The sequence below is a fragment of the Lissotriton vulgaris genome, chromosome 7 (assembly GCF_964263255.1).
Source record: "Lissotriton vulgaris chromosome 7, aLisVul1.2, whole genome shotgun sequence".
Classification (NCBI taxonomy): domain Eukaryota; kingdom Metazoa; phylum Chordata; class Amphibia; order Caudata; family Salamandridae; genus Lissotriton; species Lissotriton vulgaris.
In genome coordinates this window covers 1,477,845,141-1,477,871,370 of record NC_141695.1, presented here as the reverse complement: position 1 = coordinate 1,477,871,370, position 26,230 = coordinate 1,477,845,141, and the positions used below count along the sequence as shown (strand labels likewise).

At 46.0% G+C, this 26,230-nt stretch overlaps 1 protein-coding gene across 3 annotated transcripts in view; it reads right to left on the bottom strand.

Moving 5' to 3' along the window:
- The window catches only part of NCOA6 (nuclear receptor coactivator 6), a 444,043-nt gene that overhangs the window by 325,424 nt on the left and 92,389 nt on the right, over positions 1–26,230 (bottom strand). For all 3 annotated transcript variants that reach the window (XM_086932282.1, XM_086932279.1, XM_086932280.1), the window contains exon 4: positions 13,013–13,168. In XM_086932282.1, the coding sequence (XP_086788408.1) occupies positions 13,013–13,168 (156 nt within the window). The remainder of the gene's footprint in view (positions 1–13,012; positions 13,169–26,230) is intronic.

Here is a 26,230-nt window from a genome sequence, read left to right as displayed (position 1 = left end):
ATTAGTGAGCTTATTATCAAGTCAGGGGCTATGAGCACCCTATATGTGGGCTGACTTATTATACATGCTCCTGACGCACCTCTGGCCAAACTAGTCAGATGCTTAGGGTCCAGCACTATCATACACCGATGATACCCAAATTGCGGTTTCTGTAGCCAGCAATCCAGTAGAAACGGCCTTGTGTTGTCACGATTGTATGCGCCCAGTTGGGGAACGGATGACCCACAACTGCTTAAAGCCATACTCCGGTAAAACTAAGGTCTTACTCTTCGGTAAGAATACCTCCCTGTGGTCCCCTTCATGGTAGTCTGTGAAACTTAGCACACTCCCGACCCCTTCCTTAAAAGTTAAGAATTTAGGAGTAATCTTTGATAGCAAACACTTTTTTGAGGGCCACATAAATTCCATCACACATTCTTCAATCTTTATAATCAAACTTCTCAGGAAAATCTTTTCTTTCTTCCCTAAAGACCTGCAGGAAGCAGTGACAATCTCCCTTGTTCTCTCAAGAATAGATTGCTGAAATTCCCTACTCGTCAATCTATAGATACATCCCATCTAGAACTGTTCGCTCCGACACAGCTTATAATCTGGTGGTTACCAGACTTACAAAATCTCAATGGGGTGGAAGGAGTTTCATAAACATTACCTCAAGACTCTGGAACTCTCTTCCGATTGAACTGAAAAAACAACTGAACTGCTGTTATTGAGGAAAGGTTAAAAAATGTGGCTCTTCCATCATTAGTCCCCCTTTCATCACTCTCAATTCTATCAACTACCTCCACGGAGCTCAGCGCCTAGACACCTCAGGGTATTAGTGCACTTTACAATTCTCACTTTTAATTCAAAGGTTTAGTCCATTATATCAAACAAAATAATTTTTGGACAGCAGTCATTCTGAACTCGCATATATGAAGGTGCTTTCATATATGATGAGGAAAAGGTGACCTGGTGTTATAAAATATTTGCCTAGGATTGCACAATTTGAGACCAGTTTATGGGTCATGCGAATGACAGTTAAATCGAGTAAATTATTCAAGTCAAAGACCTGCAGAACTGGTAAAATGTTTATGATTTTTGAAGGCATGGTCTGTTTTGAGCTCCTCACTGTTTGAGAGGATGCGTCATCCAAAAAGAACATTCTCGATTCAGTTGGACACGGGAAGGGATTTTCAAGGATAAGGAATCTGCAGGATGCCAGATTCATCAATAGGAAATACTGATACTTTAGATTAAAAAATGTATGCACAATTAATGGGAAAATGTTAGTCTATTAATTTTTGTACAGAAATTACACTCTCTCTTGGGCATTAAGCCATAAGATATCACGCAAAGCTCAACTGGGTATATAGCTCCTACACTCCATCATTCATTACAGTGAGCAAGCTAAGCAAAATAGGTTTTCTAGGATTTCCCAAACTCTAGGTAAACACTGAGGGTTCTATTAGGAAATTGCAGACAACTCCAGGTTTGTCTTGTGACGTACTGCAAGTCGTGGTTTTCTTGCAATCTGGAACCACAATTTAGCAGCTTCAACAAAGCATATAAACAGTTTCCTCGTGACAAACGTAGGTCAGAGTGGTACAGAGCTGTATGCACTAAGAAGAGTGGCTTAACTTTTACACTCTTCACAGAGTTGAAGAGAATTGAATTAGGTGAGCGAGACATGATGCAAATGTTTCAACCAGATAGCAGGAGCAGAAGTGTTTCGCAACTACTGGAGCTATTATAATATAATCAGGAACAACTGACCATCTAAAAAGTCAAGTCTGGCGACACCCAGGGGCAGGACTGCATAGAACCTATGAGAACATTTCAGAAGAGAAAATCTTTCTGTTTAATTGTTGATTAATCTAAACAATTCCATCACAAAAGCAAATGTTTTGCGTGATTTTGGTATAGAACAGAAAACACTTTAATTAAACAAGGCACAAATTGCAAACAGTGCCTAAGAGTTCGAGTCACTTGTGGCTGGTCTCTCTTTGTCAGTCAACAAACATCCTAATTTAGAGAACTGTGCAGAACAGAAACAGAGGCAATCAGATTAACTGAGACTGAAGAAAGGAATGAGGACAGAGACATCCAAACTGTGCCCTTATTTTTCAGCTCTAGGTCTTTTTAAAATTTTCAGAACTGACACCGTCAAAGTCAGTGAGAAATCTAACCATATACAGGAAAAAGGTTAGTAAGGTTGAAAACCAAAAATGCCCACAGGTCAAGCATAAGGTTTAGGACCACAAAGAGAAAACCCTCAGCAGGTGAGTGTTTAATAAAATATGTATGGCCACACAGGATCCTTCTTTACCAATTGGGATTAAACATGATTATACATAGTTTCACACTCCAGATGTCTACTCCAACTGAACCAAGTCTGGCATGTGACAAGAACTCCACACTGCCCCAAAACCGTAGGTAATTCAGAGCTCAGACAAACTAATTTGCCCAGTCCTAGCATGCCAAACCCTCTGCACAACGTTGCGTAGGAGCATAAGAAGCAGAGTCCGAACCAGGCAATGGGTGTTCTGCATTTTTCCATCAATAACTAACATGAATATTCTTGACTATAGAACTGCAATGTGACCTATTGATAGGAGAGGGGGAAAAACTGAGACGCGCTTGCAATGCAGGAAGATATTAATGAGAGTTGGTAACAAGAGCAAATATTCTTGATGCTCCTGGTGATGGGGACAAAAGCTAATGGCCTCTAGTGAGAAAAGAAAATGGCTAAGGTACACTGGTGACGGGGAAAACGTTGGAGGAGAAAATGTTGAAGAGTCCAGAAGACAATGTAAATATTTACTGAGCAAAAGCGGAGAGGGGTGAAGAAACTCAGATTTTTTTTTAAACATATTTTATTAATATTTTATCACCATGCAGTCCAAAATATAGATCACATTACTTATATCCATCAAATATATCTTCATATTTACTCCCAACTAACCCCTTGGTTCCCCCCGCTTCAGTTGGTGTGGGCACATTCCAATTATATATATCACAGCATAGTTCCAGCTATAAGGATATCATTCCCAACACAATTCGCATATCAATAATCACATGTACGTTCCTTATACATTAATCCTCATCTTTCTTGTGTGAATCCAGCAGAGCCTGCACCAGTGTTTCCCAAGCTCTCGCCAATTCCAGAGCCTTTTCATTAGCCGCTTATTTGGCTTGTTGAAATCTAATGACGCTCTCACTGCTAGCCCATTTATACAGTTCTGTCCTCCATCGCTTACTTGTTGGTCCTTCTTTTGATTTCCAGTGCAAGGTTATTTCCCGCTTTGCCAGTACTAACCCCAAGTCGATGAATTTGCTAGTTATTTTGGTTTTAGCTGAGTGTGAAAACCAATGCAACAAGCAAGCAGCCCTATCGTAGTCTAAATGTCTATCCGTTGTGTCGTTCAGGAGTTCCCCCACCTCTGCCCAGTATCGCTCCAAGGTCGGGCAGTTCCAGAGCATATGTTCCAGTTCCACGCCCTGTTCTAAGCATCTAGGGCACGCTGCGTCGTGCACCTGGAAATATTTCCGGATCTTCCCTGGGGTCAAATAAGCTCGGTGTAGTATGAAAAATTGCACCTGCTGGAATCGTGCACTTCTGTTCCCTTTCCATGCTCTCCTAAGAATGTGGCCCCATGTTGCGTCTGGTATTGGCCGGCCTATGTTCGCCTCCCACTTTAATTTCAGGTCATCTAATGGTTGCAGTCCCTCATGTAACATCCGAGACTGGAGACATGTGACTGCTCTAAAAATCCCCGCGGCCATTACCACATATTGGCAAGCCATTGTGGTCACTGGTTCTGCCTGCCCTCCTTTCCAGTGCTTCCGAATTGCCGATATTACCGCTGCATGAATCAGGAATCTACCTTCTGGGAGGCCATACCTCTCCTGTATTGCCTGGAAGGGCAGTAGTCCCCCCTCGTCGTACAAGTCCTCCACCATTTGGAGTCCTAGCTGTTCCCATTCCATGAGGGAAGTCCAGTCCCCACCATGTGGTAGTGCTGTCAGCATTCCCAATGGGATTTCCGGTGCATAGGGATGCGCCACCCCCGCCCTACGCTGACTCCTGTTCCAACACAACCTCAGGGTTCTCTCTTCTATTGTTAAGTCCCGCAAGTTAAGTTTTTGTTGTAAGACTATATACGAAAGGACATGCCTTTGTATCCCCTTTCCTCGCAAATATTCAGGGCCCTGAAATTCCGCTGCAACGCCCTGCATGAGAACCTGCAGCTGCGCTGCCAAATAATAAAGCTCAAAGTCAGGAACTGCCATCCCGCCTTCCGTTTTAGGCCTCATCAATTTAGCCAGCGCTACTCGCCTCCGTCCATTCCCCCATAGAAACCCAACAGTCAATGTCCTTAGTTCTTTAAACATACGCGGGGGGATCCAAACTGGCAAGGTTCGGAAATAATAGAGCAGCCTAGGTAAAGCCACCATTTTGAGTAGGGCCACTCTCCCCACAACATCACAGTGAATCCCCACTTTACCTTCTCGGGACTACTAATTTATAGGCCTCCCGGTCCCGAGGGCGCCTTCCGTCATAGCCTCCCGGAGGTGGTCTCCTCTCTAGTCATGAAAACAGCTAATTTCACGATTATTGGTGACCTTAACCTGCATATGGATGCCCCACTCTCCAACTCGGTCCATAGCTTGTCAGCTGATCTTGAAGCATTCCAATTAATCCAACTGGTACAACTACCGACTCATACAGGCGGAACTTGCTAGATCCCTTCCTGACGAATATCTCCACCAATATTTCAGTGCTCCAACCTAGGCCTATGGCCTGGACCGATCATCATTTGATCGAAACTCATATTACCACTTTTATTCCTCCCCCTAGAAACAACACCCCTGATATTTTCAAACGTCCCTGGAGAAACTTGAATTTAGAGCACTTTCACCATCTTCTGATGAAGCACCATCCTCAACCCCCTATTGAAGTTTCTCTTGGCTATGATAGCTTCTGTGAGTGGATAAATCACTCACTAGATATTCTTATACCGGCCAGGTGGAGCAAGACTAGATCAAGTCCCGCTAGCCCTTGGTACGACAAATCCCTTAAGACGCTTAAATCTTCCTGTAAAAAAGCGGAACGTGCATGGCGCAAAACTTATGACGCTGACCTCAAGTCGGCCTATAGGGCCTGCACCAGAGTGTACCATCGGGCCATATGCACATCCAGGGCTGCCTTCTATTCTCAGGAGATAAAGAACAGTACGAATCCTACCAAGGTTATCTTTAGGGTATGCAAGGACCTCACAAGTAAAAAGACTGCCACTACTACTCTTGAAGCTTCCTTGGCACATTGTGAGGATTTGGCCTCGTTCTTTGTTGAAAAGGTGGAGGCCATTTACAGGTCATTCTCTCAGTCCCCCATCAGTGAGAATATTATCGCACCAATGGTCCCTAAACCACTGTTAATCATTCCCAGTCCCACTCTAGAGGAGTTCAAAGCCTTGACGATAAAAGTCAAATCCGGTTCACCGGATGACCCTATGAGACCCACTCAATTTCGGGAACTCGCCGAGTGCTGCTACCCGGCCATGCATAGTCTTATCGATCTCTCCTTTAACACCGGCAGTGTTCCCACTGCATGGAAGGAGGCTACTATCATCCCTATTCTTAAAAAGCCCTCCCTTGACCCTACAAAATCAGAACACTATCGGCCTATCTCCCTTCTCCCTTAGCTAGCTAAATTAGCAGAAGCGCATGCTAATCACACTCTATCATCTCACCTGCAGGAAGCTAACATACTGGACAACTCCCAGAATGGGTTCCGAGCGGGCCACAGTACCGAGACCGCTCTCTTGGTTGTGGTGGAGCACATCAGGAAGATGCGGGACCAGGGTCAGACGGCGTCACTGATCCTATTGGATCTCAGTGCCGCCTTCGACACGGTTTCCCATCAGATCCTTATGCATCGTCTTGTGGAAGCAGGAGTTGGAGAGGTAGCACTTGAGTGGTTCCGATCCTTTCTCACGGATCGAACCTTCAAAGTATCTACACCACCCTATGTCTCCGCCCCTCGCCCCATTCGTCAGGGTGTCCCGCAGGGTTCGGCCCTCAGCCCTACCCTATTTAATTTGTATGTTCAGCCGCTGGCGGAGGTAGCCCACAGTTATGGTCTCACCATGGTGTCATACGCCGATGACACGCAGCTGGCGGTGGCACTTAATGGTGATTCCAACATGGATGCCCCTACTTTTCAGTCAGCTCTTAAAGCTGTGGCAGGCTGGATGGCGAATAATCGACTCCAACTCAATGCCTCTAAGACCGAGGTCATCATTTTTGGTAGGGAAAGTGGGCTATGGGGAGACCAATGGTGGCCATCCGAGTTGGGCCCTGTTCCCACTCCCGTAGCTGAAGTTAGAAATCTCGGGGTATGGCTCGACGACAAACTTTCCTTCACTCCCCACACTAAACGTGTAGCTGGTACATGTTTTGGTGCCCTGCAGTGCCTCCGACCTATCTTCAAATTTTTTGATGCGGACACCAGACAGATCATAGTCCAAGCTTTGGTTCTCACCAGATTGGACTATGCCAGCTCTCTGTTTTTGGGCGTGAATCAGGCAGAACTAGCTCGCCTTCAGCGGGTTCAAAATGCGGCGGCCAGGATGCTGGTCGGCCTTCCGAAGTTAGTCTCTGCTCGTCGAACCATTCAAGATCTCCACTGGTTACCTGTAGGTCAAAGAATTAAGTTTAAAGCTCTCTGCTTAACCTTTAAAATTCTTAAGTTAGCCTCCCCTCCTATCCTCTCGCAGACAATCCTTCACTATGCCCCTTCCAGAGCCCTTCGATCCTCAGGGTTAAATCTAGCCATTGTTCCACGTTTTAAAAAAGCTAGAATGGGTGGACGTTCTTTTTCAGTGTTGGCGGCAGCTCTCTGGAACTCTTTGCCTGCCCCACTCCGTTCCATCCCTGACCTGCTCCCTTTTAGAAAGGCATTAAAAACCTTCCTATTTTCCGCAGTTTAGTCCCATTCCTGTCTGGTTACCTCTGCTGTGTTGTGTTCCACCATCTCCTAAAGCGCCGGGACGCCTCTTGGCTGCGGCATCTGCGCGCTATATAAAATAAAATAACATAACATAACATAACTCTCCCCACTACTGAGAAGGGGAGCGTCGACCAGAATGCCATGCTCCCTTTCAAGGCACTTATACAGCGCTCCACATTCCCTTCTAGCATATCCGTTGTTTCATGATAAATTCGAACCCCCAGATAAGTGAGAACCGTCGGCTCCCATTTTATCTCCTTGGACAGCATCGGCGGTTGCGCACCAGGCCGTACCGGGAAGAGGCATGTCTTACGCCAGTTCACCCTATGGCCCGAGAGTTCTCCAAATCGTGATAGTAGAGATATTGCCCCCTGTAGTGCGTCTTCTGTGTCTTCCAAAAACAGGAGCAAGTCATCTGCATATAACGATATATACTGTGGCATTCCATTTAACCATAGTCCCTCAAAGATTTGCCCTGATCTTGCCTTTACCGCGAGGGGCTCTATTGCTAGAGCAAATAACAGTGGGGATAAGGAACACCCCATTCTCGTCCTCCTCCGAACCGGATACTGGGTGGATATCACTGCCCCCAATCTTACTCTAGCCTTCGCTGAGGAATACAATACCTTTGTCCAAGTCCCAAATTGCACTCCCAAGCCGAATCGCTCCAGCATCCTATGGAGGAAAGCCCATTCTAGACTGTCAAAAGCCTTTTCTATATCCACCGATAGGACCGCCGGTAACTGCAAATCTTGGTGGTTGCCTCCCATAACCCGCACTAGCCTTCGTATATTCGATGATGTATTCCTAGTCGGAATGAACCCCGCTTGGTCTGCATCCACCAGCGTGGTCATATGCGGCAGTAATCGGGTTGCCAGCATCCGGCTCAGAATCTTGTAGTCCGCCGTCAACATGGACAACAGCCTATAAGAGGTCACATCTGTATCTTCCCGTCCTGGTTTTAGGAGGGGAATAACCAGCACTTCTCTCATCGCTTGGGCAACTGGCCCAACTCCCTGGCTTCTGTAAAGACCTCCAGCAAGCGGGGCGCCAAAATGTCCACATATTGTGCATAAAATTCTATGGGTAGGCCATCCACTCCTGGTGTCTTATTCCGGGCCATGTGTTCAATCGCGCTCCGGATCTCAGTCAGAGTTATATCCTGCCCCAACAACTCTGCTTGTTCCTCATCCAATCGCGGAAGCGAGACTCCTCTCTGAACTGAGTTCACCAACCGCGCCAGCAGCGTTCTTACCTTATCCCCTTCTGCATGAACCTTTACCGTATAGCTCTTGTAATCAAAACTTTGCAAGCGCTCTATTTCAATCGCTGCTGCTTCCTTTGCTTCTATTAGCTGCGCCTGTAGCACTGGTTGCTCCGGACTTTGTTTTTCTAATCTCCCTCAGGCTTCCCTCTGCCTCTGCTACGTCATTGAGCACCGTTTTCCTTACGCCTGAGTATTTACTGATACAGAGCCCTTGCATCACCACTTTAAATGCATCCCATTCTACCGCTCTAGTAGAAGCTGTTCCTTGATTTTCCTCAAAATAATATTCAATGCCCTCCTTTACCTCTGTATAAAAAACATGGGCCTCCAATGTTTCCGGGCGGAGCTGCCAGGTAGGTATTGAAGATCTCACCCGTAGCCAGTTAGTAGACAACAACTGTGGGTTATGGTCAGATATAGTCCTGGCTAAATACTCGGTGTGTACCGCCATATGGGCTATTGATTGAGAACATAGGATTGTATCTATCCTAACATGGAGCTCATGTAAAGCCGAATAAAAGGAATAATCCCTATCTCGAGGGTGGTGTCTGCGCCATGTATCAACTAACCCCCATCTGTCCTGCCAATCTGACCTGTTTTTGGCTAACCGACGAACTGGAGAATCAACTAGGGGAGGATGTGACCTATCAAGAGCTGCGTCCGTTATTGAGTTAAAATCTCCCTCCACTATTGCCGGGCCGGCCAGGTAATGCGCTAGCGCCCCCGACACTCGATCCAGGAAGCGTGCTTGACCCACATTTGGTGCATATATGCTACCGAGTACAACATCCCTTCCGTACAGCCTTCCTTCCACCGCTACATATCTGCCTTCTGGATCCAAAATATGGTTCGTAGCCTGGAAAGGGACACCTGCTCTCACCTAGATCAGCGCTCCTCTGGCAAACGCAGAGTACGACGTGCTGAAAACCTGACCCCTCCATCTACTTTGTAGCGCCTGTCCCTCCGCCCTGGTGAGGTGAGTATCTTGACGAAAGGCTATTTGGATTCCCCTTCTTACTAGATATGCATGGACTTTGTGGCGCCTCGTCATTGTATTCAGACCTCGTACGTTCCATGTGATACATCTCAATTCAGGTAATGTTCCCATTGTGATTATCCCACAGCTTTCTACTTCTCATTTTATGCTTGCCCACACCAAAGTTACCCCCCCATTCATCAACCCCCCCAATCAACACTCCCCCACCTCCCCCCCAGAACAGGACCCAATATCAAACTATCAGTCCCCATCCAAACCATATAACAATTCACACAACTATACCCAGTAGTAGTCACCACTGGTTTGCCTTAAGGGCAATTGGGGGTTGCTCGCTCCCAACAGGCAGCTACGCCAGCTCTAGGCCCCGCTGCTCTGCGATCCCATATGTAATTTGCAATATCTGTACCCTCCCAAATCACTCCCAGGTGCAGTTATTTGTCTAAACATTATGTGTTAATGTGCCAACTGCCAACGTCTTCTCAGTTAAGTTTAGGTTAGTCATCCAGCATGCCTTCTGCAGTCCTCGGCGTACCATCCGGACCCTTATTGCTATCCGTTTCCGACATTTCAGTTTTTGAACGGTCTTGTCCTCTTCCGAGTCCGTCCCTACTGCCGAGTCATTCCTCTGGGAGCCGGTTATTGCTGATGTTGCTTCCAATGCTCCCTGTTTTTCTGCTGCTGCTTAGGACATCAATTGTTTCCGCAGGCTCTTGTTTCTCCTCCTTATTCTCTGGGATTTGCCCATCTGAGGTGCTTTTGTTGGTTCAGACTGTCTTTGCCCTTTGCGATCTGTTCCCGCTCTGTAGATTTCCAGCCATGCCCACGCTTCCACAGGTGTGAGAAAGAACTGCGTTGTATCATCCACTATAACTCTCAGCTTTGCTAGAAAAATCAATGAGTACTGGATCCCTTCTTCCCAAAGCTCTTTCTTAATTGCTAGGTATGAAGCACTGCGTCTTTGAATCTCCTGTGTATAATCCGGGAATATTGTTACTTTGCTGTTTCCTACTATGAAAGGGCCAGCTGTTCGCGCTCTTTGGATCAACAGGTCTCTGTCTTTGTAATGGAGTAATCTGGATACTACTGGTCTAGGAGGACGGCCCGGCAACGGCGGCCGTGCAGGGACCCTATGCGCCCTCAAGTGTAAAGAAGCAGGAATATCCCTCTGGTGCAACCACTGTCTTAAGCCAATTCTCTAGGTAGCCAATCATGTCGACCCACTCCATTTTCTCCGGGAGACACACTACGCGTATGTTATTGCGTCTATTTCTAATTTCAGAGTCTTCTGCCTTTTGCTGCAACGCCACTATATGGTTTAGTGCATCCACCATTTTGGCCTCCAGGGCAGCATGGGGCAGCGTCAAGTCCTGAAGGGCATTCTCATTTGTTTTCACTCTGTCTACCAGTTTCGAGTGGTCTGCCCGCAGAAGCCCCAGCCCAGTTGCCACTTGCGCAATGTCTTGTTGGAGGGCTTCTTTTGATGTAGCTATGGCTTCTAGGATCATGTCGAATTGCTGCTGCACCCTGGTTCAGGCATTGTTTCCGCAGTCCCCTGCTCCGCCTTGTTAATGTCATCCGTTTCTGCGGTCCCATCTCACTTGGGCTTCATCGCGGCCAAAGAACTGCTCCACGGTTCAGCCCAGTGCGTTTGCTTCTCTCAGGACCCCGCCGGTTTTTGCTCCTTCACCAGTCTTCCAGTGTTTAGTTAGCCTCACATAGCCTGTTCACAGCAGTCCATGGAGTTCCATCTAGGTGCATAAAACAGTATCCGACCCCTTCTGGAGTGTGCACTGGGTCTATTGCCACGCTAATGTTCTATGTCTGTGGTCAGTTCCAATCTATTACTGTACTGTATATGTCCTCCTTAATCCAGCACCATCAGTGGGCTCAGGTTCCTGTTCCCTGCAAGCCTGTTCCGATAGCTATTCGACTCCAAGCTCAATATCTCCGCTTCTGAGCTATCTGTTCCTCATTCACTCACGAGGCCCAGAGGATTTCGCCCTATTGTAATCTGCTGTGGTCGGTCAATTCACAGGGTGACTCGGCTCCCTTTCCTCCAGCACGCAGGCTCTCGGGGTGCCACAGGATGACCCTTGGGTGTCCTTCACTTAGGCTATGGTGCGCTCCCTCCTCGCTTCTAGCTTATGTCATATAGGGGATGTTCCTTGTGCCGATGTTGGCCCTACAGTCCACCGATTCAGTATTGCCCTCGGAGCCTGTCGCATTAGACCGCACACCCTTGCCCTTGTTCATGCAGCGCTGCGCGCCTGACTCCCGCTTCCACCTCCGCAGTACAGGGTTCAGGCACACCACGCCCCACTTATCCAGGCCTTGCTGTCGGGCTCCTCAGCATCTGCTCCGCCTTCCGTGCGCAGTCTTCTCCATATCACGCCGCACTGCGGCGCCACTCAGGGTCCCCTGGACTTAGCTTCTTTCCGCTGCAAGGCTATTGATCTCAGTGTTTTAAGCACCAGCCTCCGGTAGCATCACTGTGAGGCAGCACCCCGGATTCCCAGCTGACCTCCGTAGGGACTATTCCGCCGTTATTGCTCTCCGATACTGTTCTTAAGATTGTTTCCCCTGATCCGCTTCTCATTAGTCTTGCGCTTCATAGATAGATCAGCCGCCTAGTCGCCATTTTGAGCACTCGGTTCTGTTTGTTGTTTGACCGGACTACAAAATGCTGGAGTCGCTTTTCACTTTCTTCACTTCGCATGTCCGTCTTAGCAGTTCCCCAGTCCACTTGCGCTCTTACTTAATCCCCGCAGTAGTTTCACGGGTCGCTCCGAGTTGCTGTGGTTCTTCAACAGCCGAGTTCTGCTGCCATTTTGCTGTTCCTTTCAATTCGGCTTCGTTGCACTAATACGCACCTTTAGTTGTGTGGAAGGCTCCGACTGCTCCGCAACTATATATCCGCACTTCCCCAGCCTTTCAGATATCTGGAGCGTTAGTTCTTATTAACTGACATGCAGGATAATCAGGATGTTTTCAGGGATCAGGCGCGGAGCTCCGAGCTCACGCCGCCTCTCCCATCGGCGCCCAAGCCACGCCCGTGAAAAAAGACTGATGCTAAGAGTTATGAGATGTAATGCTTATCGGAGAAGGAAGTAATAATGTGCAAATCTAAGGTTGAAATAGTGAGGCTATACAATCAGGCTATACATATAGCATTGATTATGATATTGCAATTAAAGATGTGCTCTCTCCCACTGTAAATTATTTTTATGTAACAGATTACCTCCGCTTTTCAAGGTCCATATTTAGAAAATTTGACTCCTTCACTCGAAATTAATATGACTCGACAAAATAATAAGAACTAATATGTTTAAGCCTAGACTGTGTGCGAGTGATTTCTTATTTCATTATCTACCTTTGAACCCTGTTACTATGCTGAGAATGAAGATCTGAGATTCAGCAACCTTGCTGCCACTGTTTTGAGGAGGAAGTGTCACTATAGCGTATGTTGGTGAACTACTACAAGAAAAGGCAATTTAGGTTGGAGGTCATGAGGAAAATACGAAAAAATCTACAAGTCCACTTCAAACCAATTTGGCCAAGTCTCTGTATCGATGTTGGTTTGTCATCCTTACTTTTAATGCGGAGCACAGATTCTCTAGATCCCCAATCAATGATCGCATAATTAACATGAGAGGTCAACAAAAATCGAATTACTTAAAGATAGACTTCAACACAATGCATTATACTGTTCGAGGTACTAGCATGGCAGAATCTAGGAGAAGAAATATAAAATTGATACCTTCAATTTGAACAGACAGAATCCCCAGATCACGTAGCTGCTGGTTGTTATTTTGAGCCAAAAGTCGCAGACGCTCAGCTGCTTCACGAGGGATGTTGAAAGTCACACGGACGCTATTCCAGGGTTCTACTTTTTGCAATTTGAGCCTTTTCGATTCTTCTCATAGCAAAGAAATAGAAAGAAGAAACATAGAAAGTAATATTACATGACTGAACAAAAAAGTAGTGACCACTGCAGTTTTTTCATGTTCAGTAGCCATCAGCGCCATTTCTGGTACCCTTCAAACACCCTCTTTCCTCAAACTATACAACACCTGTTCCTATTCTTATTCAGGAAAGTAACTAAGACTTTACTTGAGCAACTGAATGTTCTAAGCTCTCTATTTTCATAAATTAGAAGCATACAGAGCGAATCTTCACTCTAACACAAAACCTGTTACCTCCATTTCCTGGTTTGCCTGAAGACACGAAATTCCAACTTATCTCTCAACATGACCACAACACAGGAAGAACCTGTTATAATCCCTACCCATGGAAGTTCTTTCAACATTAAACTTGTTACACACAAAGCTGGTCATCTTCAGAATCCTTATTTGTAGCAATCACATACTTTCAGTGGGAACTCCTCTTATCTTTTATCTGCAGACAGCAACTAAGCCTGCAGTTTCACAACAATCACATTAAGTTTCTCATTCTGTTAACACCATCAAGACAACTCAGTGCTGCAAAGCCGCCCTCCCACCCCCTCGACCACCGACTCACTTCATCAAGGATTTATGCCCATTTAAGAAAGGGCAGCTGCTCAGAGTAATACTAGGGATTGTCTTTGTGCCTCAGATACTATGATTACAATCTCATTAGGGCAACTGCTGCGATTTCTATAATAACGATCTCACTACGGCAAAAACTGAAATGTGCTTTTCAACATTGTAAGATAACCCAAAAGTGAATTAATCTTCAAAGTCAAACTAAACAAGCATTAGCAATGACAACAGGTATCACCCACGAAACACATTAACCAACCATCTGGCTTAGCCAACGCTCCTTCTTGATACTTCACAGCATCAGCATCAGCAAAAATTAAAATCATTATAATAAACGAGTGAAACCCCAAATAAAACAGCCAGGCCCAATGTGATTAAGTATAAACGTGTAAAATGGCAGACAAAAATCTTGAAGCGATACATTAAAATATATAAAAAGAGGGTTAAAGTGTATTGCAGAATTGGGAGGTGCCAGTAGCAAACTGAACCTGCTCGACTCTCTGAAAAGAAAGATTTAAAGGACAAGTTACTTACCTTCGATAACACCATATCTGTTAGGGACATTCTCTAGCCACAGATTCCATACCTTTGAATCTTCCAAGAGTCACTCTGGATCCGGAAGATTTTTCTTTGAGTAATACCCCTGCGCGCCAGTCGAATACGAGTGACGTTTACTGCCTTGTCTCCGCTGTTGTGACGTCGGTGTCACTATATAGGCACTACCCCGGTGTGCTGATGACTTTCCAAGCCAGAAGCTTGGTGCCATGAAGTGCACTGAAATTGAGGTGTTTCTGAACTAGGGCCCTGAAAGGGGGTCAGCTCTGATCCCAAAAAACATGTCCGCAGTGCGGGGAGGATGGGTGGGTCAATAAAGAACCTGAGGCTATATCATGTCTCAACCAGATAAGGCATTACCGAAGTTAAGTAACTTTCCAGCTGATAGAGACATCTAGCTGCAGATTCCTTACCTTTGAGTAGATACCCAAGCAATACCAAACCCGGAGGAAGGCCTGCGGACAAGTTTAGACCAGGAAGTCCTGCAGGACAGAGTGGACAAATGGGCCGTCCCTTCGGACTGGACTGTCCAGGTAGTAGTGTTTGGTAAACGTGTGCAGGGATGCCCACGTTGCTGCCTAACTAATGTCGAGGACTGGAACACCACGTTGCAACACCAGGGTAGCAGCCTTAGCTCAGGTGGAATGAGCCCTTAAGCCTTCAAGAGGTTGCTTTTTGGCAAGGGCGTAGCAAATTTTGTTGCAGAGTACAACCCATCGCAAGATAGTCCTCTTCTGCACCACACAACCTGTATTTGATCCAAAATACCCCACAGTAGTTGGTCGTCCACCCGGAACTCAGTGCTGTCAAGGTAGAACGACAAAGCTCTTTTTGGGTTCCGATGGTGGAGTCACTCCTCTTCTTTAGAGGGGTATGGAGAAAGTAGGCAAGGTGACAGATTGCCCCACATGAAATAGTGTTACCACTTTTGGTAAGAATGAGGCCATAGTGCAAAGCACCAACTTATCAGGGTAGATGGTCAGGTAAGGAGGTATGGATGACAGCCTGCAATTCGCTTACCCTCCTGGCAGAAGTTATTGCCACTAAAAAGGTTGTTTTGATGGCAAGCAGCCAGAGGAGACAGATGGGCAGAGGTTTCGAACGGAGCACACATGAGGAAGGTGAAAACCAAATTAAGGTCCCACAGAGGCATAATAAAAAGCGCAGGTGGGAAGATCTGTACAAGCCTCTTATGAAATCTAGAACAGGGGATTTAAATAAAGCGGATTGGTCTGACAGCTCAAGAAGGCAGACAAGGTACACTTTGAGAGTGCGCAGAGCAGAGCCTTACTGAGCAAGGGTCAAAATAAAGAGAGGGACTTGAGAGACGGAAGCAGAAAGAGGATCAAAAGATCTTTCTGTACAATATTTAACAAATTTGTGCCACCAGCAGGCATACGCTGTCTTGGTGGAGGGACCCTGGCTGCCGAAATAAAATTGCAGACTTCAGGAGGAAGGTTGAATGCTATCAACTGCCACTGCTCAATATCCTTGCCAGATGGCGTATAGTTGGCAGGTTCGGGTGGAGGCGCCTCCCCTGCTGCTGTGACAGAAAATCCTCCCAAAGGGTCGGCCTGCTTGGAGAATCAATGCTCAGCTGCAGAAGTTCGGGGTATCAAACTCTCCATGCCCAGTCTGGACCCACAAGAATTACTTGGGGCCCGTTCGCTTCTGTTCTTCTTTATCACTCTGGACAGGGGTAGAATTGGCAGAAAGGCAGAAAAGAGGCCTGAGCGCCACTCACAATGAAAAGCATAGCCGAGCGAGTGCCGCCTTGGCAACTCTAGTGCGTAAAACTACTGACATTGCGATTTCTCGGGAAAGGTGAACAGATCCAACCAAGGATTTTCCGACTGTGGAAAAAAACCTTGCGCCACCTCTGGATGGAGACAACATTCGTAACCCACTAGGCATCAATTTCCGAGTTCGTCTGCCCTGGTGTTCAGAGAACCTACATGGAAAATGCCCTGCGGTTCCAGACGCGTCCAGAGAGACAGTTCCTCTTGACATAAGGTCCACGACCCACCCCACCCCACCGGGTTTGTTGCAATACCACATGGCGGTGGAGTTGTCCTTGAACACTTGAACTAGCTCTCCCTTGATTGAAGGAAGAAAAGCTTTCATTGCCAAGAGAATTGCTCAGAGCTCCAGCATCTTGATGTGGAGTCTGGATTCCGCTGCAGACCAGTGTCCTCTGATTTCCACCTCTCCAGATGGCTGCCCCATTCCAGGGGCGATACATTTGTCAATACTGTGAGATCTGGTTGGGGAAGGGAGAGGGGTCTGCCTTTGACCCAAATATGGTCTGTTAGCCACAACTGCAGGTCTTGTGCAGTTCTCGCAGAGATCTGGACCATGCAGAAGAGATTCCCCTGATGCTGTGCCTTCTGGAACTTCAAGTCCTACTGCAGAGGCAGCATATGCCATCTGGCCTGTGTCACTAGCAGGACGCAAGAGGCCATGAGATCCAGCAGCCACAGTCATTCTCACCAAAATCCAGGATAAAGGCAGAAACATCGATATCATAGCCTGAATATTCTGGACTTGCCGTTCGGGAGGATAGGCCCCAAACCGCACTTGGTCCAGAACAGCTCGCATGAAAAGGAGCGTCTGAGAGGTAGTCAGGTGTGACTTCGGCATGTTGATAGAAAACCCAAAGCGAATGCAGAAGGTTCGCCATAGTCTGAAGGTGGGAGACGACAGCCTGGAGCGGACTCGCCTTCAACAGCCCGTCGTTTAGGATTGGGAAAGATTGGCACCCCTGATCTGCGCAAATGTGCTGCAACCACATCCATCACCTTGGTGAACACCCAAGGGGCGTTGGTAAGGCAAAAGGGCAGCATAGTGAACTGAAAGTGCTTGTGGCCTAACATAAACCGCAGGTAGCGCCGATGGGTGGGCTAGCAGGACAGGAATGTGAAAATAGGCGTCCTGCAAGTCCAACGCTACCATCCAGTCTTTTGGGTCCACGGCAGCCAAGACCTGAGCTAGAGTGAGCAACCTGAACTTTTCGTTTTTGAGGGAGAAGTTCTCGGAGATCTAGGATAGGGTGCACTCCCTTTTTCTTCTTTGGGACCATGAATTCGCAGGAACAGTAACCACAGCGTAACCCTCTCTATGGCTCCCTTTGCCAATACCGTCATGATTTCCTCTTGAAGCAAAGTCAGGTGATCCTCCATCAGCTGGTGGTAAGTTGGAGGCATGTAGGGAGAGGTAGTCTAGAAAGGGAGGGAGTAGCCCCTTCAGACTATCTGAAGAACACACTGGTCCAGGATGATGTCCTACCAGTGGTCCCCTTCAGACTATCTGAAGAACACACTGGTCCAGGATGATGTCCTACCAGTGGTGGAGGTGACGGCTGATCCTGCCACCAACTGGCCACCAGGATCTTGAAGGGCCGGACTAGGAAGGTTTGGAGGTTGTTATGTTATGTTAAAATTATTTGTAGAGCGCGTGTGCGCCAGTCGTTTTTTTTGTCGCTAAATATTGGAGTCGCCTGTAGCCTGGTAGGTTATTCATATGCCTGAATAAACAACCAGGTCTTAAGAAATCTCCCGAAGATCTGGAAGTCTGAACAGCATCTGATGTTAGAGGGAAGGACTTTCCAAAAATGGGGGCTAAAACCTCAAATCTATAACCGCCAACTCTCTTCAATTTGTAGGCGGTGTGACCAGAATGTTCAGGTGGGTTGAGCGCAGATTGCAAGCAGCTCTATATCTCTAAATAAAGTTGGAAATACATTTCAGACAGGAGTCTTGCAGAGATATGAAGAGGAAACACCCGATTTTGAAAATGAAACATTGTGTTACAGGGAGCAAGTGTAGCTACCTCATTAGAGGGGGAAGCGTGTTGCCATCTCTGCTGATGGAAATTCAGGGTGGCAGCCTGATTTTGCATTAGCTGCAATCTTTTGGTTAAATATCCTGGAAGGCAGAAATAAAGTGAGTTGGCATAATCAATGTGGGAAATGACCAAAGATAACACAGCCTGAGCCACCCTAGTGAGAAGTCCGCAGATTTTCCTTATCATCAAAAATCCGGAAGAACCAGGTTGAAACTACCGTCCCAATCGGAGACTTCATGGAAAGGTCACCATTGATTGTAACCCCAAGACTCTTGTCGGAAGAAGATGGTACTGGAGGTGAGCCCAGCTCGACAGACCACAAATTTGTGTTCCAAGGGTTACAGGCACCACCTATCAAGATCAGTTCTGTTTTATCCAGATATAGCTTTAGGTGGTACTATTTATCCAGTTGCGTATGTGTAGCACTATCAGACCCCCCAGGATATCGCGACATGGATTAGCAAATTTAGCGGCACAAAAATGGAAATTTAGCGGCACAAATATGGAAATTTAGCGGCAATTTTGCGGCATTTTATTTGGCCATTTTTCCTACAACAAAAACAGATATCTTAGTTTTTTTAGTTATTTAACAACATGAAGCTGTGTATGTATACTAATGTAAGCATTCCTCCATAGAAACACTCTTGATTGTAGGTTTAAGTAATTCACATGCTTAAAGATAACAGCCCACTTGTGAACCTGTGGCTATGTTTAATTTGCTTGCCGCCTCTTGATTTAAACTTAGGCCACATGATGACATCACTCTGCACACCTGTTATGTCTTGGCAGCATGCATCTGTCAATCAATTGCTTGTTCTCTCTATTAGTCATGCATGCATTCTCTCAATAACCTCTGCACATGAGCTTTTCGTAAACCATGCACTTTATCTTTTTTTGAACGATGCATGTAGCAGTAGTTTGTCTGTTCCCTCAGCTGTACTATGAGGAAAGTGTCTGTCGGGATCTCGCAGGAGAAGCCTTGTAGAACAAAATCTCAGTCTCAGCGCTGGTACACTCAACAAGGGTCAGGATGGCATGTTTATCATATCCATTAAGGTACATTCTGGATATTTGTAAAAAAAAAAAAAAAAGCTAACTTTCCTTTCTCATGTGCTGTTACAGGCGTTATGTACACCATTTTATATCGAAATGTTATGTTTCTAAATAAGTAGAAAGTCTGCACTACATCTGCCTTGATCTTCTTTCCTGGCCATTTAGTAATCAGACTCGGTTTGTTCTATTTGGTATGATTTTTTCCTTGCGGAATGTGGCTGGTCAGGAGTGATTTGGGCAAATTTAGGCCCAGTTTTGCACCAAAAAACAAACCCCACACAAAATAGGCTTCCCCAAAAATTAACAGCAAAATGTATTCGCCATTAGAAAATCAAAATCCTCTGGTCACACTTCCCGGAACTTCCAAATTTGATTTTCAGCAAAACACAAATAAGGTAGATGTTTTCCCTAGCCCACTTGTTGCCTCATTCTTTTAAAGGTTTTGGATTGTGCATTTCTCTGTGATTCAAAGGCTAACGTCAAATACATGTGCATTTCTACTGATCATTGGAATTCTAACAAACCAGACTCATGTAAAGAGCAGGCCTGTGACTGATTGATTGAAATGTGATTCCCAGGTTGATTTTCCCCTTTGGAATGTTGGCTGCACATGTTGTATTCCCCCCGGGCCTTCCTCACACAGGTCAGCGAACAATCGCCCTTTCTTCACCATATCGACCCTCGGCTCCAGGGGAGAGGGCGGCGCCTTGCCCCAGTCACCGGGAGGGTCTCCAGCGGGGAGCCAATAAACAACGTAAGTGGCCCCAGACCCCCCAGGGTATAGCGGCTTTTGTCAAAATGCCGCGATTTCTACAAAAGTGCCAATTTCGCTGGCACTTTAGCAAAAATCGCTGCATTTTTTACAAAAGTGCCGATTTTGCGGCAAATCGCGATATCCTGGAGGGTCTGCATAGTGGTCTGGAAGTTGAGAATAGAATCAGAAGTGTTGTTGATGGTAAAGATCAGTTGTAGGTCATCTACATAATTAAACATGCACACATTTCTTTCTCTTAGGGACAGAATCAGAGGGAGTAAATACAGATTGAACAGGTGCAGGATAACGAAGCTCCCTGTGACACCCCTCAAGTTAATTTAACACTAGGCGCTGTGAAATGGGAGAGGCAGACAGACTGGGATCGGCCCTCCAAGAAGGATGTAATCCATCTGAGAGCCGGACCCTGGATTACTGCGTCCCCGACGCCGTCAACCAGAATTCCGTGATTAACTGTGTCAGTCACAGATAGATGTAGAAGCACCAACGCCTGAGTGGTACCAGAGTCGGCTTACTTCCTTAGTTCATCTAAAACGGTCAGTATTACTGCCTCAGTTGAATGGGAGGAACGAAAACCTGCTTGGTGGGGGTCAAGGAAATTAGACTGTTCAATGAATGAACAGAGGCAGTTTGCCACATGAGTTTCCAATACCTTGGCCAAGAAGGGGAGCAGAGATATGGGGCGATAGTTCAGTGGGATCAGGGGGTCTGACCCAGTTTTTTTTTATAAGGGGAACTCTGACTGCTTTTTTAAAGGCTCTAGGGACGCAACCCTGTATTAATGGATTGTTCAAAAGGGAGAGAGCAGTGTCAGGGTTTGCAGTAAAAGTTTATCTTAGAATATGAGGGGGACAGCTGTCAGCAGGGGATCCAGACTTCATTCTGATCAGTAATGTCAGGAAGGCTTCTCTGCTGATTGCGGGGAATTGATGAAGGGAGCGGGAGTTTCTCAAGGCCATTGGTAAATCATCACAGGAAGGGTTGATAGGGATACTGGTTTAAATAGTAATGATTTTATCAATGAAAAAGGTATTCAAATAGTAACAAAGTAACTGGGAGGGAGCTAATTTTATTTTAACTCTGTCAGGGATGGACAGCTCAGTGATTATTGCAAATATTTCTTTTGATTTATTAGTGGAGTTCAAAATCTTTTTAGAGAAGTAAGTGACTTTAAAATAGATATCGCAATGACAGGCATTTTTCCGTAAACGACCCGAAGCAGACACGTTGTACGTTTGTTTGACCTGGTCTTTTATTTTCATTCAGATGCTCCTGGCGTGAAGCATTCCCCCTGCCACGAGCCTAAGAGGCGTTTCTCATTTGTAGCACGAGTGAGTTTGTTTTTCTTGAAGGTTTATTTTTCTTCCTTTTTAACGCTTTCGGAGGTGTATTTTATGTACTTATTTATTTACCAATTCCTAACGGGCACTTATTCAACCATTGTATTAGATATTCCCCTTAGCCTACAAATCAAACGAGATAGTTTATGCCAAAGGAGGCTAATATCAAGAAAAGCATAATATGGCTAATAACGCTGCGAAGGTGATATGGAGTACTTCGAGGACATTTTCTGATGTACATAAATGTCATACTGGCTAAATGAATTTAATCACTATACTAGTGTTTTTGAAGCACAAATTATTTAAAGTGAATGTTTTACACCGGGTAAGAGTGGGTTTACATTATGGCACCCATATAGTAATCTTCAGTGGAGTTAATGTGTATCCGAATTAAGAAAAGTTTTCACGGTGTCTTTTCTTTATGTTTTATGTATTGTAGATTCTGCATCGTTCACAAAGTGCAGGGAATACATGAAGAAGTCCCTGTACACCGATTACATACAAGTTTGTAATTGTTTGTCCTGCCTTATTTGTCAGTGACACCTTAGCGTGTGCCACCTATGAGGTGAGGTCTGTTTTGGTCCTGATGAATGCTGAGCTGAATTTTGGCTCTATATAGCAGAAACATGTCGACCTTTTTTTGTATGTTTATCTGTATAGGACATTTTGTTTCAAATTAATTTAACCTTTTTGATGTCCGTCTTTCACCATTGTTTTAATGGAGTCAGAGCTACCCCTTCATTAAAAGGGTTTGGGGAGTAGCCCGTGCTCCTTTTAACTCACTGTCTCATCACTGTTGGAGATAATTTTTCCAAATAAGAACCCAATGAAGACAACTGGCAACCGACTTTCAGTTGGTGCCTGAGAGTTCTTTTTTCTACACTGTGTATGCACAACCCACTACAGTACTGTCCTTCTGGGGTCTGTCACTTGGGCCTATTTTGTAGTAATCTCTGCAATCCTTGATTGTACTACTTTCTCTGTTTCCTCCTCTTTTTGACCTTTCTAGTCACTCTTTTGTTGATTTCCCTGAGCAGCTCTAAGGGGTATAAGAGTGTCTCCCTGACCATTTCTCTCTTGTTGTTTCATGTCAACTAGATTGTGAGACATTTTTTGATGTCCAAATAATACAATGACTTCTCAGCAACAATTTGTGGAGTTAGGAAGACTGTCAGTAGCACTACTGGCTCATTGAAGTGGACGTCCAAAGGGACCATTGGGATGAATCATGGATTGGGCCAATGAATTACCACGTCTGATTTGAACTGAAGGGAAAGCTCTTTCATAGTAATGGCCCGACTGTCTCTAAATATCTTGGCAGATCTGAGAGCTAGAAAAAGTGCAATTTTCCACGTGAGGTATTACAATGCTTACTTGTGTATGGGCTTGAATGGAGCTTTCATGAGTTGGCCTAGAACCACACTCAGGAGCCACAATGGCGGAGGTCTCATTTCTTTTGATCAAATTTTTTCTTTTGATCAAATGGAGGTCTCATTTCTGGAGAAAATGTACTGAATACACCTTTTAGTAATGTTTTTATGACTCTACTGGACCACAAAGACGGTGTGTCACTAGAACTTCTAAATCTGGAAATTGCAACCAGGTGCACTCTGATGGAAGAGTGGGTTAATCTGGATTTTGCTAAATGGAGTAAATACGGGAGAATTTGCTCGGGTGATAAGAAAGGATGATTTTTGTGTTTTGTACACCAGATGCAAAAGCGCTTCTATTTGCATTTGTAGGTTTCATTAGTAGTCTCGGCCCTTGCTTCCGCAAGTATTTCCCTGCAGACTGTAGGAATATCTAGCATGGCAAACTCATTGAACTCAGGAGCCAGGCTGATAAGTGTAGCGATGTCGGGTTGGGATGACGGACCTGACCCTGGTTCATCGTCAGCAGCATTTATTTGGGTTTGAGCTGAACGTGAGTGAGGTCGTTCAGATAGGTTAACATGAAACCCCTGAAACCAGGGATCAAGAGCCTAGCCTATCAGAAAAACGGTATTCACAGCACTCACTGGGGTTGGAATAGTTCGGTTTAGTTAGAAAGGAAAAGCTTTTTCTTTCTTGAGTCCCCTCACTCACCAGGGTTTCCCCACGGTGACCTGCTTCATCATTGGGGCCATCCCAGCCCTCTACGGACTGGGGCGTGCTGCGACTTGCGAAATACGTAGGAGCACTTAAGTGATGGACTATGTGTGGTGATGTTGCGGAGCCCAGTTTCAGATCTCCTCTGCCTGAAGAGATTGCGGTAGGGAGCGTGTTCCCCCTTGCTTGTTGATGTAAAACATGCTGGTGGTATTGTCTGCATCAATGAGCACTGATGAGTGTGCTATCTTGGGGAGGAAAGATCTTAATGTCAAAGTGAAGGCTTTCAGCTCCACCAGATTTATGAGCAGTTTTGCTTCCTTGGAATTCGATTTTCCGCTGATTATTAGGTCTTGCAGATGACCATCGCAACCTTCCAGCAACGCATCGGCCATCATGATATACTCAGGTATTTGTGCCAGAAATGATAGACCCTTGATATATTTGATGTCTGTGTCCACCAAAGCATGGCTTGTGTCATTGTTGGAGTGAACGATGTTCTCGAACGAGCCTTGGGCATGCAGCTATTGCTTGTCCAATTACACTTGGAGTGGCCACATCCATGACTGTTCGAAATGAGGGGAATGTATGAAGAAAGCATTTCGAGGAGCGATTTGTGTATCCGGTCAGAAACTGACGTTTTTTGTGAACAATCTTTTCACTCGTTTTTATTGTCTGTCTTGTGATGTGAAATATTTATTCTGGACCGTGTCCAAGAATACTTCTAAAGAATGTCAAGGTAGTTGTCGGATTCAAGTGAGATTTCTGGTCATTGATAGTGAGACCTAGTCTGTGGAATAATGTTAGACAAGTTGTTGTGGCCTTTAATGTTTGTTGTTGTGTTTGTGCCTTTATCAGAAGTCATCCAGGTATGGAAATCCTGAACTCGCCCCCCTGACTGAGATAGGCCATCACTGGAGCTAAGAATAAAAAAATGTGCAGTGCTGATTTTAGTCCGAATGAAAGGACTGTAACCTGGTAGTGGGTGACAGCTACCTTGAATCGCAGAAATATGCGTTGTTTTGGGAAAATTGGTACATGGACGCATGCGTACTGAAGATTCAAGGTGGTCATATGACCTCCTGGAGAGAGAAGGTGAAGTATACCTTGTAGTGTCACCATGCAGAAAGATTGGTTCTTCGGGAATTTGTTTAATTTGCAGAGGTCTACAATGGGGCGCCAATCTCCTGATTGAATGAGGGAGAAACAAGAGTAAAACCCCATGCCTCACTGTGGTTTCGAGACTACTTCTATCGCTCCTTTTCCTAGCATTGTGGATACTTGCATGAGTAGTTGTTTCAGGTGTAGATGAGGTGGTTCCTTTGGCAGGGTGTTTGGTTGGGTTTTGATGAACTCTAGGGTATGGCCCTGGGCGATCACATCAAGCGCCCACTTATCGGACATTATAAGGGCAAATAATCAAATTGGGGGGAATGGACCACTCGTCCTATGTACCAGGGTCAAAATTGTTACTAATCCATCTAAAAAAAAAAACTCATTCACATACACAAAAGTCAGGAGGTATATCTTAATTCTCCGCCTTCCTGTAACTTGACAGCATCATCATAGGGTTTAGTTTGTGAATATGCTGACCTCCACCTGGAGGTTGACCAACTGGCATTGCAGTAGCGTCCAGAGATAACAAGCATTGGAAATGCAATAGGTCTCGCATTAGAAAAGTTGGAGCTATTGGTCTTGTAAATGACAAATATTTTATTTATTTGTTGGTTTTTAAAATAGCTAAATTGATAGCTTTGTCATTTACAACGCCAATAGTTATAACTTTTGCGAATGTGACACCTATAGCATTTGGAATGCAACATGTTTTGTATTTACGTGACTTAGATGACAGCTCTGGTCGTTAGGCCACATCTCTAGAGAGCAGGAGAGTGCAGCAGGGGAGAGAAGCACAGCAATGCAATAGGTCTCGCATTAGGAAAGTTTGAGCTATTGGTATTGTAAAGGACACATTTTTTATTTATGTGCTTGTTTTGAAAATAGCGAAATTAATAGCTTTGTTATTTACAATGCCAATAGTTTTATCTTTCGCAAATGTGACACCTATTGTAACACAATATGTGTTGTAGCACTGATTGGTGTGAGGGTGAGGGGGGGGAGGGGGTGAGGGTGAGTGGGTGTGTGAGGGTGAGGGTGGGTGAGGGTGGGTGAGGGTGTGAGGGTGAGGGGGGTGAGGGGGGTGAGGGGGAGTGAGGGGGGGTGAGGGTGGGTGAGGGGGTGAGGGTTAGGGGGGTGTGAGGGTGAATGAGGGTGTGTGAGGGTGAGGGGATGAGGGTAAGGGTGTGTGAGGATGAGGGGGTGATGGTGAGAGGGTGCGAGGGTGAGCGGTGCGAGGGTGAGGAGGGTGAGGGGGTGAGGGTGTGTGAGGGTGTGAGGCTGAGTGAGGGTGAGAGGGTTGTGAGGGGGGGTGAGGGGGGGTGAGTGAGGGTGTGTGAGGATGAGGGGGTGAGGATGAGTGAGGGTGGGTGAGGGTGTGTGAGGGTGTGTGAGGGTGAGGAGATGTGAGGGTGAGGTGTGAGGGTGTGAGAGGGTGTGAGGGTGAGTGAGGGTGAGGGGATGAGGGTAAGGGTGTGTGAGGGTGAGGGGGGTGATGGTGAGAGGGTGAGGGGTGGGGGTGCGAGGGTGAGGGGGGTGAGGGTGTGTGAGGGTGTGAGGCTGAGTGAGGGTGAGAGGGTTGTGAGGGGGGGTGAGTGAGGGTGTGTGAGGATGAGGGGGTGAGGATGAGTGAGGGTGTGAGGGTGAGGGTGGGTGAGGGTGTGTGAGGGTGTGTGAGGGTGAGGGTGTGTG